At 38.2% G+C, this 20291-nt stretch overlaps 1 protein-coding gene across 1 annotated transcript in view; it reads left to right on the forward strand.

Annotated features, from left to right (window-relative positions):
• LOC150081840 (RING-type E3 ubiquitin-protein ligase PPIL2) overlaps positions 1-20291 on the forward strand; it is a 353530-nt gene that overhangs the window by 125268 nt on the left and 207971 nt on the right. Inside the window, exon 8 of the mRNA XM_090379747.1 lies at positions 14540-14640. Coding sequence (XP_090235873.1) covers positions 14540-14640 — 101 coding nt within the window. The remainder of the gene's footprint in view (positions 1-14539; positions 14641-20291) is intronic.

Below are 20291 nucleotides of genomic sequence, written 5' to 3' on the forward strand. Positions count from 1 at the left end.
AAGTGGTACTCTTCCTCTGGTAGGTAGGACCATGTGCCTCCTTGAATGGGGGGTTGTGCATTTGCACTACTGGGGTTTGTTTTATTTAGCTGCTGTTGAATCGTTTTTAGTCACCACTCAACAACAGCCAAAACACTTAGCAAATATATAGCAATCCTAAACATATGCTTGAATGTATCTGACGGATTATGATCTTAGCTGTTGACACAAGGACAAAATTATTTATCTGACCAAGCTGACCAATGCTCTGGTTTCCACATAGTTCATCTTCTACTCTTCGAAATATGTCTAACCCAAAGTTCAGAACCTACTGAGAAGAAGCTGCAACATACATCGTAAATGGTCGCATATGACATAAGTAACTGGTACTAACCACTTCTAAAGACCTCCACAGAGGACGCACTGGTCCATAGATGCTGTGCATCCCATCTTTCCGGAAAGATGACCTGATTACGTGTTATGAACCTGGAGACATTTATTTGCAAGAAGCAATTTGACACTGCAGATGTCTCCTTTAATTAAAAACTATATTTGTTATAGGCAGGATAGAAACACTACATCTTATGCCGATAGAGATGGATATGTAGCCATTCTAGTGGGTAACAGACTTCCTTGTAGACATCCCTGGAAGCTATAGTCATAAGGATTTTAATAACCCTCATTTCAGTATACCTTTCACCAAATCTGATATATTCCTACAGAACTTGATGCACTTATTACATTTATCAACTCCTTATATTTCTTAGCTAGGCACAACTTTACTTGTTAAATATTGGCTTCACTACTGCATTTTTCCACAGGAACTATTTCAGCCATAGGTCTTTCCATCTGTTTGTTTGTTTGTTATTTGGTTTTTAGGAGCATTAGTAACTAAGGCCATATTGCTCTGGGGATATGCGGTGGTCATTCCCTGATCTTTCCGCATCCTCCATACTTGGTGGGCACGGTTTCCATCTGTTTCCTCCCACTCTGTATGGAAGTTTAGAGTGGGCACTACTTAAAGATTCACATAACAGCAATCATCTTTCAATTATGTATAAACTCCAAACAAAGTCTTATGGCAATCAGGGCATGAATAGCACAGTTTTCCAAGGCAGACTGGGGTAATTATTCCTCTTCCGACTCTTTTGATGATCGGATTATGTTCTTTCTTTCTGCTGATGATGATTCTATAGAACATATCAGAAGCCAAATATTAACAACAGCCCTTGTTCTTATATCACAATCTTCTCATGGTGCATGTACATAGACTAATCACTGGTGAAATTGGGCTTGCAATAAAACTAAACATGAAAAGAACTCAACTTTGTCAACCATAGCATCCTTCCTCAGATTCCAGGCTCCGCCTCTGGTGTATGATCACCTATGTCTTATGTCGTCTTAATGAAATTTCACATGTTAGTTATTGAGTATGTAGACAACTTATATTAAAAACGTCATCTTCCTACTGATGTTTTATCTAGGTCAGGGTACAAACTTTTTGATACCTCCTCATAATACCGTATGTGACTGAAAGTCATGAGGCTTTGAGTCACATGCAGTATTAAGAGGTATTACGTGTAACCATCTTCCCCACGATGAGGGTCAACTTGCTCCCCGTTGATGCATTCCAATTCTGAATTGGATGTTGTTGCACCTGATGTGAAAAGTTTGCAAATACAGATTAACACGTAATCCAGATTAGCAAGTGAATAGCTACACAGTCCTGTGGTACTTCTCTAGTAAATTAAAATCACGTGTCTTTCCATTCTATATGTCAATTATTGGCCAAGAAAGGGCCGGGTGGTGTTTTGGGCTGTTTAAGTGGGGAAGGAAGCAGAAAATTGCCTTATCTTAAAAACTGTCCTTGCAGAGCAGTTCAACCTCCTGTAGAGGATTTTTGTTGGAGCAGCAAACATGATAAGGTTGTTAGTTTTGAGGTACACAGCACAGGAGGAAAGTTCCAAGGCAGATAAGTGATAAGTCTATGGGAAACCATGATGATATCAGAAATCTTGACCTTGCACAGTACCATCAAAATAATGGCTTGGATGGATTCACTGCTCAAAGCTACTTTAGGGGGGAACCCATCCCCAGTCAAGGAACAAAATTCTAGTTGTGGCAAGCTGGCAATGATTTTGTATAGCTGCCTCCCTTATTCTATATGTATGGTGGCCACTACAGCCTGACCCATACACAATAGTGTAAAGTATTAACACTCAGAACTAAGTTGAAACCCTTAAAATTCAAAGAAAACTCATCAGAAGAGAGTTCCTCATGTTGTAGTATCCATTGGTACCAAATTTGTGAAATAAACATAAGTTATTATGGCTGTTTGAAAATGATTATACATGGAGCAGAAATTCACATTTGCATGCTAAGAGACTGCCAAAATGGGGGACACTGTATATATACGTAGTGTTAGGGTAAGGTGCCACTGGTGCCAATTGTGGCACAGTCCTTCAACTGTGCCAGTGATACTCTTGTGGGGAAAACACAACTCTGTAAAAGCCAGAAGTGTGTATAGTTATTTATGTACAGTAGTGTTCTGTTCTGTTTTTCTGGTTCTTGGTGGTAGTAGTAGTAGTAGTAGTGGCATGTGATGCAAGAAAGCAAGTATATGAGCTTATGCACATCAGCCAAAAAAAAAAAAAAAAAAAAAATCACACAAAAAACATTCCCTCCAAATGCCTGTCCAGTTCCTCCTTAAATTTATTTAACCTATCAACTTCCACAACGACAGAGGGAAGTTTGTTCCAGCAGTTAACCACCCGCTGGCTAAAGGCAAATTTCCGCACATCTATTCTACATCTGTCTTTTCTTAATTTGAATTTATGCCCCCTTAGGTTCGTAATCTGAACAAGTGGAAGAATCCCATCAGAATTCAGCGTGCTCAACCCATTAAAGGCCTTAACACCTCAATCAGATGACCTAGTCTCCACGCAGGTGCCTAGTCTCCAGCCACTGCAATTTGCAGAACTTAAGCCTCTCTTGGTAAGATGATCCCTTCATTCCGCTCACCAATCTTGTTGCCCTTCTCTGTACACGCTCAAGTAAATCTACATCCTTCCTAAAATGAGGCCTCCAGACCTGTACGCAGTACGCAAGGCGTGGCCTGACCATTGCCTTTTACAGAGGGACAATCACCTCCTTCTCCCTGCTAGCAAAATTCCTATATATGATTGACAAAACCTCATGACTTGCCCTGGCAGCCTGTCTGCATTGCTCAGAAAACTTCATATCTGCCTGCACAATTACTCCCAGGTCTTTTTCATTTAGTGTAGTACCACTACACTTTTTCTTAAGTGTAGTACCACACAGTTGGTACGTTTCTCTGGGGTTACTTCTACCCATATGCAGTACTTTGCATTTGTCAAGGTTAAACTTCAGTTGCCACTTCTTAGCCCATCTGCCCAAATTATCTAGATCCTGTTGCAGTAGCACACTGCCATTACTGTCATTAACAACCCTGCCAACTTTGTATCATCTGCAAACTTCGACATTAAGCCTGATATACCTTCATCAATATCATTGATAAATATACAAAACAACAGTGGACCTAACACCGAACCCTGTGGGACTCCACTAATAACATTAGCCCAGGAAGAGCAGCACCCATTGATTATCACCCTCTGTCTTCTCACCATCTTAACCATCCTTTTATCCATTATAGCAACTTACCCTTAATACCATTCTGCTCCAATTTGTACAATACTCTTCCATGCATAACAGTGTCAAAAGCTTTCCTGAAATCCAAATATATGATATCAAAATTATTTTTCACATCCAGTTCCTTTGTAACCACATCATAATATCCTATCAAATTTGTCAGACAAGACTTTCCCTTAACAAACCCATGCTGTGTCTGAATTATTGCTGCAGTCTTGTCTATATGATCCTTCAATGCATCTTTAACCAGTGACTCCATTATTTTACCCGGAACAGAAGTTAAACTAACTGGTCTGTAATTACTTGTGTCACCCTTCGATCCCTCTTTGTGAATTGGGGATACATTTGCACATTTCCAGTCCGTGGCAACCTCCCCTGAGTCCAAGGATGCTCTCATAATTAAATATTTGCTTAGTTAGTTGCTTTGCTGCCTCCTTTAATATAACTGGATAGATCCCATCCACCCTAGGTGCTTTTCTTATGTTTAACTTCAACAATTTCTCCTCCACTTTGCTTTCAGTTATTACAAAATCATTAAGTATCCTGCTACAATTTGATAACCTTCTGCCATTTTCAAACCTTAATAATTCCTCATGTGTGAATGTAGATGAAAAATACTCATTCAGTTTGTTTGCTATCTGAGCAGGATCATCAATACTCGAACCATCGATGTCAAGTGGACCAATCAGATTCATCCCCTTCCTTTTAGAGTTTATATAAGTAAAGAAATCCTTGCTGTTTTTCTTAGCATCTTTTGCCAAAGATTTCTCGTAATCTGCCTTACCTCCTTTGTGACCTGATTATAGACTAGCTTATATCTGCCATAGGCTTCTGAGTCGCTTGAAAATTTATATGCATCCCATGCATTTTTCTTCTCTGTTACGAGTCTCATTAGTTCATTAAATAACCATTTAGGCCTAAACCTTGAACAATATTTCTTAATAGGTATGAAACTTTTAGTAGCATCCACGATTAATTCCTTGAATACTTCCCACTTAGAATTTACTGTTGGTAACATCGTCAGTTTATCCCACTGTACAGAATTTAAAAACTGTCGGAGACCACTGTACGAGGGCCTTTATCGGGACCTGATGTTGCCTGTGCTCACCACTGGTGAGCCAGCCTGTCCTTCATTCTCTGGCTAATCTCTGCCAGGGTTGCCTGAGTTTCCCAGTGGAGATCAAGTAATAAAAATATAGTTTTTATTAAGAAAAGAGCACTGGGAAATATGTAAGAGGACAGGTTTAAATGGTGTGTTAAAGTAGTGGGCTGCAGAGAAAACACCCACTAGAAGAAATAGATGAATGGAGGGAGAAAGCCATAGGAACAGCTGTTCCCATGTGATCACCATTCGGGCCCAATGACTGCTGGAATCCCTCAATACAGAAGCAGTGTCAGCATTTATCCTACTGCAGTAGGGGTTTTCATGACCGAGATAAGATCCCACACTGTTATTGTGCCTGCATTGTATTTCTACCACACATGAGGATAGCATTTAGATGTAAGTGTTCCTGATTAGAGACTTAACAGTGGCAGCATCTAACCTACCTCGAACGGGTTTGCAAGAAGGAAGATCCCACACTAGCGTATAGTGCCAGTGTAGAAATCCTATCTCAGATGAGATATGCATTTAGGAGTCAGTGTTCGGAGTTAGTAGTTAAATCTGGTGGTTGTTAAGACTGGTGTTGTTGAGAGTCCATTAGCTAGTAGTTGGATGGATGTCTCTAGTTCAGAAAATATATGCAGTCTAAGTGGCTCTACTTTGCCTCATATGCCTGAGTTTAATCACTGAGTTGGCAAACCCTGGGAAGGCAGTGTAATTATGTTCATCTTGCAGATAAAAGTATTCATGGTGATGAGGTCAGTCCTGGACCTTTATTATAAGACTAACCTGGAAGTCATCATAGAGTGGATATTCATATATAACATGGTCTCTTTTCAAAATAATGAGAGGAATTACCTCAATATATGCATGTAGGACATTTCTTCACTAATTCTCACCTTGAATTTAAATGAATATTAAAATAACAAAATATCCGTGGTCTGAGAGCTCTAAACCTGTCCCAAAATACATCAGAATGACAACGAGTGGCAGAAAACATTGTCTATAAATTAAAAATTAATACAAATAACTTTTGAAAATCCAAAAAACTTTAAATGAATATTAAAATAGTCCGACTTATTAAGGGTTTCATGACAGAGATAACATCCCACACTGTTAATGTGCCAACAATGTATTCCTACCTCACATGAGGATAGCATTTAGATGTCAGTGTTCCTGATTAGAGGCCTAACAGTGGTGGGATCCACAATATTAAAATAGACCTTAGTTGTGATCACAGGATAGTAAACTTAAAATGAATTGTTGAATTTATATATGAGAGATTATTTGCTGTCATGGATCATGCGTGTAAAAGACCAGGAATCAGGAATGGGGTAGGAGCATTGTACCTTAATCGAATTATGAATTAATTTGATTGCCAGTGTTTTAGCTATTAATAATTTTGTATAGTTACAAAATTATTAATAATGTATGGTATTCACTAATAGCATGGAAAGCCAATTCTGAGGCTGCGGACCGTGAAGCACGTACTGAAGTGTGTTGTTTTATTCTTGTATGCAGGGTATACAGTTTTTAGATCCCTGATAGGAAAAGTCGCAATCTTTCATGCATGAAATGTGATAAACTAAATCGTTTGTTTGAAATGTGGTAGCACATTCGATAGAATGATTGTGTAGTATAGTCTGTAATTTCCACGTAGTTTTAGAAATAATTTTAAATTCTATGTCTTTAAAAAGTTGATTAAGCTGCTTATGCCATTGTTCAGTGTAATGTACAGAAATAAAATATTTTGTCTTATTACTGTTGTTATTCAGAGCAATTTGGTTCAACCTATTTTCTGCTTGTTCTTTGATATGTCTAATTACAGACAGGGACAGCCACGATTTCAAAATCTGCTTGTCAGTATTTCTATTTCAGTGTTTAAGGCCGATTTGGATGAAAAATATTTAAATGCAGTAAGGAATTGATTTAAATTTAACACAGTCCATCTTTTATATATGTTAGCTGTCATAGTGCAAAAACATGCCCATATTTGTAGGTTTCCTATATATTTTGACAATGCCAGTCATGTTATAAGGGTAAAATTTTAAAAATTTAATCTTCTATTGTCCATGTTCTCAGTTTCTTAGGTTAACTGTAATCTAGGGTGGATATTATTGAAAATATGTAAGATTTCTTGTATTGTAGTTGAGTCTGTGGTGTACAAAGATCGTTGTGTAGATATCTACCATAATATGTGATCTTTGGAATTCAAGGTGATAAATATAACTGTTCAATTCTTGACAGGTAAATTTCCACCGTGAGGCCACTGAGATTTATATCCATCGGTATTCCAAAAATCTGTTTGTAAACCTTGTTTTGGAATGTGATGTAGTTCGCTTTGATTAAAAATTTGATAAAATCAAAAACTACTTTAATAGGAAATTTTGTTTGGTTTATTGGGAAGGAATTTTGCTCAACATTTCCCATATGATATCTAGCTTGTACTCTACATTCACATTGGTGTATAGTAAGGTAACATCAATCCCTTCATGTATAAAAGATTGATCAAATTAAATCAATTCCTTACCACATTTAAATATTCTTCATCTGAATCAGCCTTAAACACCGAAATAGAAATATTGACAAGCAGAATTCAAAATTGTGGCTGTCTCTGTCTGTAATTAGACATATCAAAGAACAAGCAGAAAATAGGTTGAACCAAATTGCTCCAAATAACAACAGTAATAAGAAAAAATACTTTATTTCTGTACCTTACATTGCATAAACAGCTCAATCAACTTTTTAAAGACACAGAATTTAAAATTATTTCTAAGCCTATGCGTAAATTATAGATTGTACTACACAATCATTGTATCGAATGTTCTACTACGTTTCAAACAAATGATTTAGTTTATCACATTTCATGTAAAGATTGTGACATGTCCTATCAGGGATCTACATGCTGTATCCTGCATACAAAAATAAAACAACACACTGCTTCGGTACATGCTTCATGCTCTGCAGCCTCAGAATTGTTACTGCTATTAGTGAAGACCATACGTTTTTATTTAATGATGCTAAAATTTTTAATGTTGAACATAACTACACAAAATTATTAATAGCTGAAACACTGACATAAATTAACTCGTAATTCAATTAATGTATGACGCTCCTACCCCGTTCCTGGTCTTTTACATGCATGATCCATGACAGCAAATCATCTCTCGTATATATAAATTCAACAATTCATTTTATATTTACTATCCTGCAATCACAACTAAGGTTGAAAAGTACCATCCACTTAAGGAAACTAAATAAGATTTTAGGATTTTCGAAAGTTATTTGTATTAATTTTTAATTTATAGATGCAATGTTTTCTCCCACTCGTTGTTCTGATGTATTTTGGTGATGGGTTTAGAGCTCTCAGACCATGGATACAGAGTACATTGGATTGCTAATGGTTTGCCTCTGAGGGTAGAATTAATTTTGTTATTTTAATATTCATTTCAATTCAAGGAGAGATTTAGTGAAGAAACATCCTACATGCATATATTGAGGTAATTCCTTTCATTATTTTAAAATTGATCAATAATGCAGGACATATTGAGTCTTGTTTCTCTTTCATATACTAACTGTAACATGGTCTCATGTTTCCTGCTTGCCACACTCACAGAGTGGGTTTTCCTGATTTTGAGTGTTAATTTGTAGTTGAAGGGGCCGTGGCCCATCAGAAGAAAGGTCACTTGAAGGCCAAGTGAGAACCAGGAAGGAGGCTTTGGGTATATTATAGGCAACTGCTGGTATAAACGTTTTGGTATAAACCTGGAACACTACCACCTTCGTGGTAGTGTTCCAGGTTTCTTGCCAGGTGGTCTGAATGTTGTCCATAATATGCTTTTGTTTCCTCTTAGGGTCATTATTCATGTCCAATTGTATATATATATCAAGGATCTCTGTAGGGGGTACCTTTCTTTAACCGTCGGAACAGACCACTCTTTACAATCTCCAAGCAAAGAGAGATAGGCAGCCGGCCAGGACTTGTAAGGCTAGTGTGCTTATGGTTCGACAGGCTCTGGTTACTGTAAGAAGCACTGCTCTTTTTTTCTGTTTATTGCGGTATAAGGTAACTCTGGGACACCACACAGCACAACCATAACATACAATTGGTAAGAAGATTGCCTTATATATGTGTACCAGTGCCCTTCCCACGAGGCTCCACACCAAATGGCTGATTCTTGATATCTGTGCAATGTATTTACGGATTTTAGTGGAGAGGTAAGCAAGATTAGGAAAGAATGTTAGCTTTGCTAACATTCTATCCAGGATGATACCCAAATACTTTATTTCTGAGTACAGTAATACCCCGACTTACGCGAACTCGGAGTTACACGGTTCTTGATTTTTTCGTTTGGCAACGCTGCCGCACACTATCTTCAAGGTCGTTTTTCATATGTTATCGATATACGGTGCGACGGCAGAGAATGAGAGCGAAAGATGAACAAAATTCAACTTTGCTGCTTTTATGTTTTTTATATCAGTGAAGGGGAAACACATTTCACCATAATAACATAAAAAATAACACAATTCCAGCTATCGGTATAATCGCAAATGCAATTAGATCGAGTTTACTACCAGTTTATAACAGATTTCACTAGCAGAAACGCAACTGGATTTTTATTGTTTTATGGTAGTAACCCCTAGAAATGTGAGGTGTTAATAGTGTATCTCTGCCTTTATGGTGTTGTTTATTCAGTTGCTACATGCGCGCAGCTTTGTTTATGCATATCAAAGTGCCTCCTCGTTTTGTAATTGCGCTTTATTCCCTAAAAATGAGTAAAATACTTAATTAAAAGTTGTGAAAAGGAAGCGTCCTGGTGAAGACACTGCAGATTCAGAGAGAAAAAGAAAAGCAATTATCGATAAACAGAGGCGGACTGGGTCAAAAATTCTTACCAGGGAAAATTTATAGTGGCCTCATACTATGGTTTATGGCCAAAATCACACCGGCCACCGGGGTTTCCCCGGTAAGGCTTATGGCCAGTCCGCCTCTGTCGATAGAGAAAAAATATGAAATTGTGAAACGCTTTGAGCGAAATGAAAGACCATGTGATATTGCACGTGCTACAGGCCTAAATGAAGCAACAGCGAAAAGCACATGACAATTGCAAACTTGACAGGTTGAAAATTGAAAAGGGCTCAATTGTAAAGGGCTTAAAAATTTTAGAAAACATAGACTCCAACGAAGAACGCGTTATAGCTACAAAGCAAGGAATAAAAAAATTATTAGCTTGCTACGAAGAAATTCTGCGTGAAAAAAAGGCGCTGTGTCGTCAGACGAATTTGTTAGATTTTATGAAGCCATCGACATCGAAATAACTTTTTTACGTAAGTCATTTGTTTTTTTAACACATATTTTGTATTAATATGTATAAAGAACTGCAATTTTATTAATATTTTTCTTCTAAACTAGTGTTTTTGTTAGTCCTTGGTCCCAATTAAGCAAAATTTATATTATGTATATAAAGTGCTTAGCATCATAATACACAGCCATTTCTGAATAAACAGAAAATTTTTAAGGTGGCATCGTTTTAGGTTATATCTCATATTGTGAATACCTTCACAACGAGTTGCCATGATATTGCACTACTTCGAATAAGTAACGCTTCACCTAAGGAGAAGACTAATGTTACTTATTCTCAGATAGGTACCACCACCCAGACAGCACTGTTTCAGGACTATTTGGTTCTTCTTCAGTGAGTGGGTAGGTACCCAAGTGATGCAATGATGGCAGAAACAGTTATGAAGTATAACTCCACAATATGAGAGATGCCCGATGGTGTATGATATATTTAGACTAAGGCGCATTTAGGGCTAGAGCCTCGAGCTGCGAACAAATTTAGACTATGTATATAAAGTGCTTAGCATCATAATACACAGCCATTTCTGAATAAACAGAAAATTTTTAAGGTGGCATCGTTTTAGGTTATATCTCATATTGTGAATACCTTCACAACGAGTTGCCATGATATTGCACTACTTCGAATAAGTAACGCTTCACCTAAGGAGAAGACTAATGTTACTTATTCTCAGATAGGTACCACCACCCAGACAGCACTGTTTCAGGACTATTTGGTTCTTCTTCAGTGAGTGGGTAGGTACCCAAGTGATGCAATGATGGCAGAAACAGTTATGAAGTATAACTCCACAATATGAGAGATGCCCGATGGTGTATGATATATTTAGACTAAGGCGCATTTAGGGCTAGAGCCTCAAGCTGCGAACAAATTTAGACTATGTATATAAAGTGCTTAGCATCATAATACACAGCCATTTCTGAATAAACAGAAAATTTTTAAGGTGGCATCGTTTTAGGTTATATCTCATATTGTGAATACCTTCACAACGAGTTGCCATGATATTGCACTACTTCGAATAAGTAACGCTTCACCTAAGCGTTACTTATTCGAAGTAGTGCAATATCATGGCAACTCGTTGTGAAGGTATTCACAATATGAGATATAACCTAAAACGATGCCACCTTAAAAATTTTCTGTTTATTCAGAAATGGCTGTGTATTATGATGCTAAGCACTTTATATACATAGTCTAAATTTGTTCGCAGCTTGAGGCTCTAGCCCTAAATGCGCCTTAGCAAAATTTATATGTATTTATATGCAAAGTTTTACCCCGACTTACGCGAATTCGACTTACGCGATTTTCGTCGGACCCACCTATCGCGTAACTTCGGGGTATTACTGTATAGCTTGATGGAAATGCCTGCTATTTTGATGACTGGCAGTCTGGTTATTTGCAGAGTGCCTTTAAGTATAATCGATTTTATTTTTCTCCAGAATTTGAAGCATATGAGTGGAGGCCCAGTCTTGGAGTTCTCTGAGAGTCTGGTTCGCCCAAGTTTCTATTTGGGCTCTGGAATCGGTATGAATGACCAGGTAGCAAGGATTTTGCGCATTTGAGGTCTGTCCCAAAAAACTCGCCCAAAACAATGGACCGAAAGAATGGCCCAAGAAATTGATCAAGGGCAACCCCAAGTGACAGCCTGATAACATGCTGGTACTTGGTCGTAATCAAGATCTTTTGGTGATTAAGGTAGGAGCATAAACATCTGTATAGATTTTGAGGTACACTAAAGTGTCTAAGTCTTCTCAGAATACTAGGCCACCACAGCTTATCAAATGCACCTGAAAAGTCGACTGTAATGGCTAAGGAATATTTAGATAGTGATTCTGTGGCAGTGGATATAAGATATCCGTGCTTGAAGCTGTATTGATGTGATTAGACTAGGTTGGAGTCTGCATAATGTTCTCTCTCTCTCTCTCTCTCTCTCTCTCTCTCTCTCTCTCTCTCTCTCTCTCTCCTAATTTCAAGCAACCTTTCTAGAAATTTGCCAAGGTCAGGGAGCAAAAGCTATAGGAATTCAGATCACCTACCTAATACCATGATGGGCCACCAACATTTGCACCTATAACAGCCATTATTTGTCAGAATAGGTAATGAAGTTTATTATTATTATTAGTTACATGGTGCAAGAAAGCCTGAGGCTTATGCTGCACCAGCCAAAAAAAAAAAAAGAAAAGAAAAAAAAATTTCCCGAGTTATCCTGAGAGAGAGAGAGAGAGAGTCAAAAGTACAAGGGAATCGCCAAGAAAGAGAAGAATGATGATATCCAGCTCAGGACCCTGGGTGTGCCAAGCCCATATACTCACCTGATGTGAACCCCCTGAGGTTTAATCCATATACCTCATTTCCTGTTCAAAAACATCCCACAAGTGTTCAATTGGATTCAGATTAGGCAAATTTAGAGGCCAATCAAGATGGGTGGTATGCTGCTCCTCAAACCATTTGTGTACTCTGTGTGACCCTGATTACACGACACATTATCATTTTGGAAGATCCTCGGGGAAAAATGCAACGTGGCCTCCTAAGAGCTGCTGGTAGACCTTACCTGTGAAACATTGGTCCATATGCACCAAGGGTCCTAGCTCTTGTCAGCAAAATATGGCCCACATTAAGCAACCATCACAACCTACCTAGATAGTGGACACTATGTATGATGGATCCATGGACTCGTGTTGCTTGCCACACAAAGGCATCTGTCGGTATGTTGCACAAGGTATTTGAACTCATCCAACCAGTGCACTTGTTTCCAGTCCTCCAATGTCCAACCAGCATGTTGCTGACACTATAGCATTCACTGTGGGCGCCTCTGTAGCCAGGTGGGCAGGAGCAGCAGTGCGTAGCACATGCTTCTTGATTAGACCGGAGTTCAAGCCCGTGCCCACCAAATACGGAGGATGCGGAAAGATCAGTGAATGACCACCGCATATCCCCAGAGCAATATGGCCTTAGTTGCTAATGCTCCTAAAATCCAAATAACAAACAAACAGCATTCACTGTCAGTAACAATCAGCAGTGAGGATTGTTATTTGTTTTTTTTTTTTAGGAACATTAGCAACTGAGACCATATTGCTCCAGGGATATGCAGTGGTCATTCCCTGACCTTTCCGCATCCTCCGTATTTGGTGGTCATGGGCTCGTACCCCGGTCTAATCAAAAAGCGTGTGCTATGCACCAGCAGTGAGAAGAGGGTGTCTCTAAGATCATCTGCTGTGGGATTTCATATGTCTGAGTGTGCAGTGCATTGCCATTTGGGGTATTTTTCTTACATTCCTCAATTTTATTTGCAACATCAGCTGTCACACAGGGACCTGCCATTGAGCCTGTACAACGTACTACATCCTTTGCTCACCATGAACATCCAACTTGCATATTCCTTTACCAGAGACATGCCATTTTCAGTATGGAAGCATATGATGCACGGATCCCACAATCATGCCCTTTTGAAACTACATGATATCTTTGTTATATTCCATAATTGCTACTTTATCACTTTGACTTGCATGACCAGATGCAAATTACTACTGCTCTAGATTAAGAAACTGTTCTGCTCTTTATACTGTGAACTATGTGGCATAGTCCATTACGGATGGGGTGGGCATAATTCAGTAATTGTTGAGTGTATATATGCAAGGTACTACATTTGGGTTGCAGTAACCCCAGTGGCGCTCTACCTATTTAGGTAAAGGGCCACTCAGAATAAAAACTCATGGAGAATAAATGTACAGTATGTCGAGAAGTTCTGAGCAGTACAGTACAAACATTGTTAGAGCAGTTCATGGGGTTCTATCAGTGAAATGCAGGAATTTTTTCAGCAAAATTTCTGTGTAGGTGATTATCATATTGTATGAGGCAGTGGCAGTTAGCCTGCATCTTGATTACTGCATACACTTTTGGAATCCTCATTTTAGGAAGGATGTTGATCTGTTGGAATAGGTACAGAAAAGAGCAGCAAGATCAGTTGGGTGCAAAAAGATACCTTTAACAAAGAAAGATATCAGTTCTGTAAATTGCAATACCTGAAAACCTGGAGAACAGGTTTTCAGGTATTGCAATTTGTCAATATGTGCAATATTTCAGGTATTGCAATTTACTGAACAAGTTATCAGTAAATCCTTTGTATATCTCAGTTGTTCATATTTTTACATGTTTTGTTTTTGTTTGGATTGCTGATTTATTGCTGGTATATATTTAAAATAAAAACATGATAATATTATTTACTACAACTCATGTGTATTGGAATTATTTATTTTTGTATGAGGAGATTTCCCCCCCTTCTCTTCCATGGGAAATGTAAGCAGAGAAGCTTCTCCCATGTACAGACAGAACTGTTCTTTCTTGCCAAAACTCTTCTTTCTTGAACTAACAACATATTTTATATGCTTTAGACTAAGTTTAAAATATCTTTTTAAAAAAATGTAAATATTTTCAGATAAAGAAAAAACCAAAAATGACACATCATATACATTAAGAAGTGTTAGTTCTGAAACAAAGGAAATTTTAAATGAACTTCAGAAAGAGTACAGAGCTCCGGTAAGTGAAGAATTATTTAAATGGAGAAAAGGACTAATATACTGCATGTTTATTGCTCTTATTTAGTGCATATATGAAAAATAAATAATTATGTTTTATACTTTATATATTTACTGCATACAAACTGAAGACCTACATCTACACATAAAATATGAAAATCTTAGAGCAGAAGTCAGAAAACTAACCAGAAGAGTCTGATGAGATTAGCATTTTAGCATTAGCATTAGTAGAGGCATTTGATGCAAGAAAGCAAGCTTATGCAGCATCAGCCAAAAAAAAAAAAAAAAAAAAAAAAAACACCACTCCCACTTCAAAATACCTGTCCAGCTGAGCCTTAAACTTATTTAGGCTATCAACTTCCACGACAAGGGATGGAAGTCTGTTCCACCGACCAACCACTCGCTGGCTAAAGGCAAATTTCCGCACGTCTATCCTACATCTGTCTTTCCTCAATTTGAATTTATGCCCTCTCAGGTGATTATTCTGAGCGAGAGGAAGAATCCCATCAGCACTGAGCATGCTCAAACCATTCAATGCTTTATACACCTCTATCAGATCACCTCGCTGGTGCCTAGTCTCCAGACACTGTAATTTGCAAAACTTAAGCCTTTCTTCGTAAGAGCATCCCTTTGTTCCATTCACTAATCTTGTTGCCCTTCTCTGTACTCGTTCCAGCAGCTCTACATCCTTTTTGAAATGAGGCCTCCAGGCCTGTATACAGTACTCTAGGTGTGGCCTGACCATTGCCTTATACAAGGGAATAATCACCTCCTTCTCCCTGCTAGAAAAATTCCTATATATCATTGACAATACACCATGAGCTACTCTTGCAGCCCATCTGCACTGCTCAGAGAACTTCATATCTGCCTGCACAACCACCCCCAGGTCCCTTTCATTCTCTACCACTGTCAGTGTAGTACCACAGAGTTGATACGTTGCTCTGGGGTTGCTGTTTCCCATGTGTAGTACTTTACATTTGTCAATGTTAAACTTCATTTGCCACCTCTCAGCCCATCTGCTCAACCTTTCCAGATCCTGTTGCAGCAGCATAGTGTCAGTAGTGTCCTTGACAACCCTGCCTACCTTTGTATCGTCTGCAAACTTCGACATTAAGCTTGATATACCATCATCAATATCATTTATGAATACAGAAAACAATAATGGACCCAACACTGAGCCCTGAGGGACTCCACTAATAACATTAGTCCACGACGAGCAGTGTCCATTGATTACCACTCTGTCTTCTCCCCCTCAGCCACCCCTTTATCCACAGCAGCAATTTGCCTCCAATGTCACACTGCTCCAATTTGTGCAGCAGTCTTCCATGTGCAACAGTATCAAAAGCCTTTCTAAGATCCAAGTATATAATATCAAAGTTATTCCCTGCATCCAGTTCCTTTGTGACTGCATCATAGTATCCAATCAAATTGGTCAGGCAAGACTTCCCCTTAACAAAACCATGCTGTGTCCGAGCTATAACTGAAGTCTTGTCTAAATGATCCTGCAGTGCTTCTTTAACTAGTGCCTCCATTAATTTTCCTGGAACAGAAGTTAAACTCACAGGTCTATAATTGCTTGTGTCAGCTTTTGATCCTCCTTTGTGAATTGGGGTCACATTTGCACATCTCCAGTCTGTGGGTACCTCCCCTGAGTCCAAGGAAGCTCTCATAATTATGGCTAAGGGTTTGCTTACTTCCTCTGCTGCCTCCTTTAATATAACTGGATAGATCCCATCCACCCCTGGTGCCTTTCTTGTGTTTATCTTCAACAATTTCTCCCCCACTTTACTCTCAGTTATTACAAGATTCTCTAGCTTACTGCTAGAGTTGAATACACCTCTGGCTTTCCCCTCGCTAAATAACTCCTCATGTGTGAATGTCGATGCAAAATATTCATTTAGTTTGTTAGCTACCTGAGCAGGATCATCAACAGTTGACCCATCAATATCAAGTGGACCAATCTGATTCATCCCCTTCCTTCTAGAGTTGACATAAGTAAAGAACTCTTTGCTGTTTTTCTTTGCATCCCTTGCCAAAGATTTCTCGTAATCTGCCTTCGCCTGCCTAACCTCCTTTGTAACTTGGTTACAGATCAACTTGTATCTATCATAGGCTTCTGTGTCATGTGTTAATTTGTATGTATCCCATGCATGTTTCTTCTCTGCCATATGCCTCATCAGTTCATCTGACATCCATTTAGGCCTAAACCTTGAACTATATTTCTTAGTTGGTATGTAAAGTCTAGTAGCTTCCAAGATAAGTTCTTTGAATGCTTCCCATTTTGCATTTGCTGTTGGTAACATCATCAGTTGGTCCCACTGTATAGAATTTAAATACTGTCTCAGTCCATCGTAGTCGCCTTTACGAAAGCAATAACCCTTCCCTTTACCCCTAATGGTAGTTACCTTTTTGAGTAAATCCCACTTCAGCACACTGTGATCACTGCCACCTAGTGGTTCATTTATCTGCAGATTCTTAATGCATGAAGAATCACTGCTGATAATCAAATCAAGAGTATTCCTCCCTCTAGTTGCCTCCCGAACATGCTGATGTAGAAAACAATCATCCAATAAATCCACAAAAGCCTTGCTAGTGTGTGAGTGACCAGCCCCCAAATTCCAGTCAATATCTGGGAAATTAAAATCCCCCATTATAAGACTCTCTGATTTACTGGCCCACTCTATTTCCCTGTACAGTTTCTTATTATACTCATCAGAGTCATTAGGCCTATAGCACACTCCTACTCTCAATTTTGATCTCCCAATGCTTATGTCACACCAAACTGACTCGACACTGCACTGTCCAGCGATGTCCACTGGCTTCACTTCCTTGGATTTTATGTATTTCTTAACTAATAGCATAACCCCTCCTCCCTTCCTATCCAGTCAATCTTTTCTGTAGACGTTGTACTCCCCAAATTCCAGTTCTGCATTCCTTATATCTGTGTGACACCAAGTCTCTGATATCCCAACAATATCTGCCTTTGATGTTTTGAGCAATACCTCAAATTCATCAACTTTATTTACTAAACTCCTAGCATTGGTGTACATGCAAGTATACATGCACCTATTTCTACTCTTAGCTACCCTAACACAACCCATGTGTTTACTTGTACCACAATGACTCCCAGCAGTCTCTGAAATATCCTGAATCTTGTTTTTCAGGCTTCTGCTCATTCCAATAGAAGCAGTGCAAGAATCTCTTTCACCTCTGCCAGTGGCTACTGTTAATCTATTCGTCTTTGTATCCCCCCAAGCTAGCAGTTTTCCGACCCACCTAACACTGCCTCGATAGCATCAGCAAATATTCTTGCACCCTTTCTATTTAAGTGTATCCCATCCCTGTAGAAGCAATCTCTCCTGTTAACAAGTACAGTCCAGGCTGAAAAAAATTCTACCCCTTGAGCCTTGCACAATCTTTCCAGGGCCGAATTGATCGACAAGGCTCTCATCATATACTCTCTCCTATCGTGTCTGGTCAGAATTGCAGACACTTTCAAATTCAACCCTATTTCACGGCTTTTTTTCAACAGTGACCTGTACTTGTTAAGCAATTCTGCAGGTCTCCTACTCTTGATATCGTTAGTGCGAACGTGTACAACTATATCACCTTTTGTGCCCTTAAAAGATGATATCTGCTCTACAACGTCATCAACCTTTGCCCCTGGCAGATGACTGGGATAAATTGGTTAAATCTTAGAACGTGATATCACAGGCCTACAGAGAAGAGATTTCAAAATTTTTAAGAAATTACAACTAGACACAAATGATCAAATAAAAACCAACTCCATCTCTCAAGCAGAATGGAAGCAACACTATTGGAATAGCCCTGGCACTATGCAATGGGAAGATGAATCTGTGGTAACTGAAGGTGAAGAAAATATAACAATGGAAGAACTAGAGTTAATATTACAAAAATCAAAAAACTGAAAAAGCCCATGCATAGACAATTTGAATATAGAACTGTTTAAATATGGTGGCACCTTATTAAAAAAAATGCACTACTAAAATTATTTAACATTGTGTGGCATGAGCAACAAATACCCAAAGTTTGGGAAACAGGAATAGTAATCAATTTACACAAAAAAAGCTCCAGAAATAACCCTAACAACTACAGAGGGATAACACTGCTATCAACTGCTTAAAAGCTATACTCTAATATACTAAAGAATAAACTTAATAAATATAGTGAACGATTCTTAGAAGAAGAACAATCTAGGTTCAGAAAAGGAAGAAGCACAATAAATGCCATTTTCTCATTACAACAAATTTTGGAGAAAAGAAGAGAATTTAACCTACCAATATTTCTGCTGTTTATTGATTATGAAAAAGCATAATGAACTGGGAGATAATGAACTGTAAACTGGGAAAAACTTTGGCAGATTTTACATGAAGAAAATATCCCAACCCAACTCCGGAAAGTGATACAAAGCCTATATAAAAACTCAAAAGTCTGCATAAAATATTCTAATGGCCAACTATCAGACCCAATTAACACCAATAAAGGAGTCAAACAATTATGTGAACTATCACCAAATTTATTTACTACATCAATAAAATTATTAAAGAATGGAAACAAACAATTAACAGCTGAATACAGTTGAACAACAGGAATTAAATCCAAACTATATTATATGCTGATCAGTGTTCTCCCCAGAAAATTTTGCCAGCCGGGTGGCATTATGATGTAGCAGGTGGGGAAGTGTAATACTTCGCAATATTATAAAATTTCTGTTATTTCTAAATGTGATCCAGAGAAAAAATTAATTGCATAATTTAACATTATATGCTGCTGTCGCATTGACCTCGATCACATAGTATGTTCGAATTAACATTGATCGAGATCAGTAAGCAGTGCTGTATGGTGCCACGAGAATCACTTAAATTTTAGCTGGGTGGTCAGTTAAATTCACCGGGCAGTGCACCCATTCGATGGGTCCTGCGGAGAACACTGCTGTGATGAAGTTTAATTGCAAAATCGTAAGATGAACTATAGATAGCAGTTATGTAACTTTCACCTTGTAGCTACAAGATGAAAATCTCAACCTCAAAAACAAAATCAATGAGATTATGTGGAAAAAACATACAAAGAGCCAAAATTGTTATTGATGACTAAATAATAGAATAAATATCTGATTTCACCTATTTGGTAAATTTAATATCAAATGAAGGGAAAGATATCCACACTAAACTACAAAAATATAATAAAATGAACGGAACGATTAAATGCCACTTCGGAAAACAAATGACAACTGAAACAAAATTTTGACTGCACAACATTGCTTCAAAATCAGCCCTCTTCTACAGCTGTGAGACTTGGGTAGTAAATAAGAAAGATGCATAAAAACTAAAGCAGCACAAATGAGATTAAGACCATTATTAGGCTTTACAAGACTAGATAATCAAAGAAATTCAGATATTCGTGAGAAATTAAAAGTAGATAATATAGTAAATGACATAAAATGGTATCAGAAAAAACAGATCAGCAACATAGAAAGAATGAGCCCAAATCAGATCCCAAAATTAGCTTTTAACTACAATTCTACAGGCAAGAAAGATGTGGGACAACAATGACAAGATCAAGACCACCTCCAAGAACTACAATGGAACAGGTCTTAAAAAACCTAAGCCAGATCAAGTTCGTGATGATGAA

Source organism: Mastigoproctus giganteus, chromosome 8 (genome assembly GCF_048544385.1).
Source record: "Mastigoproctus giganteus isolate SK-2022 chromosome 8, ASM4854438v1, whole genome shotgun sequence".
NCBI lineage: Eukaryota > Metazoa > Arthropoda > Arachnida > Uropygi > Thelyphonidae > Mastigoproctus > Mastigoproctus giganteus.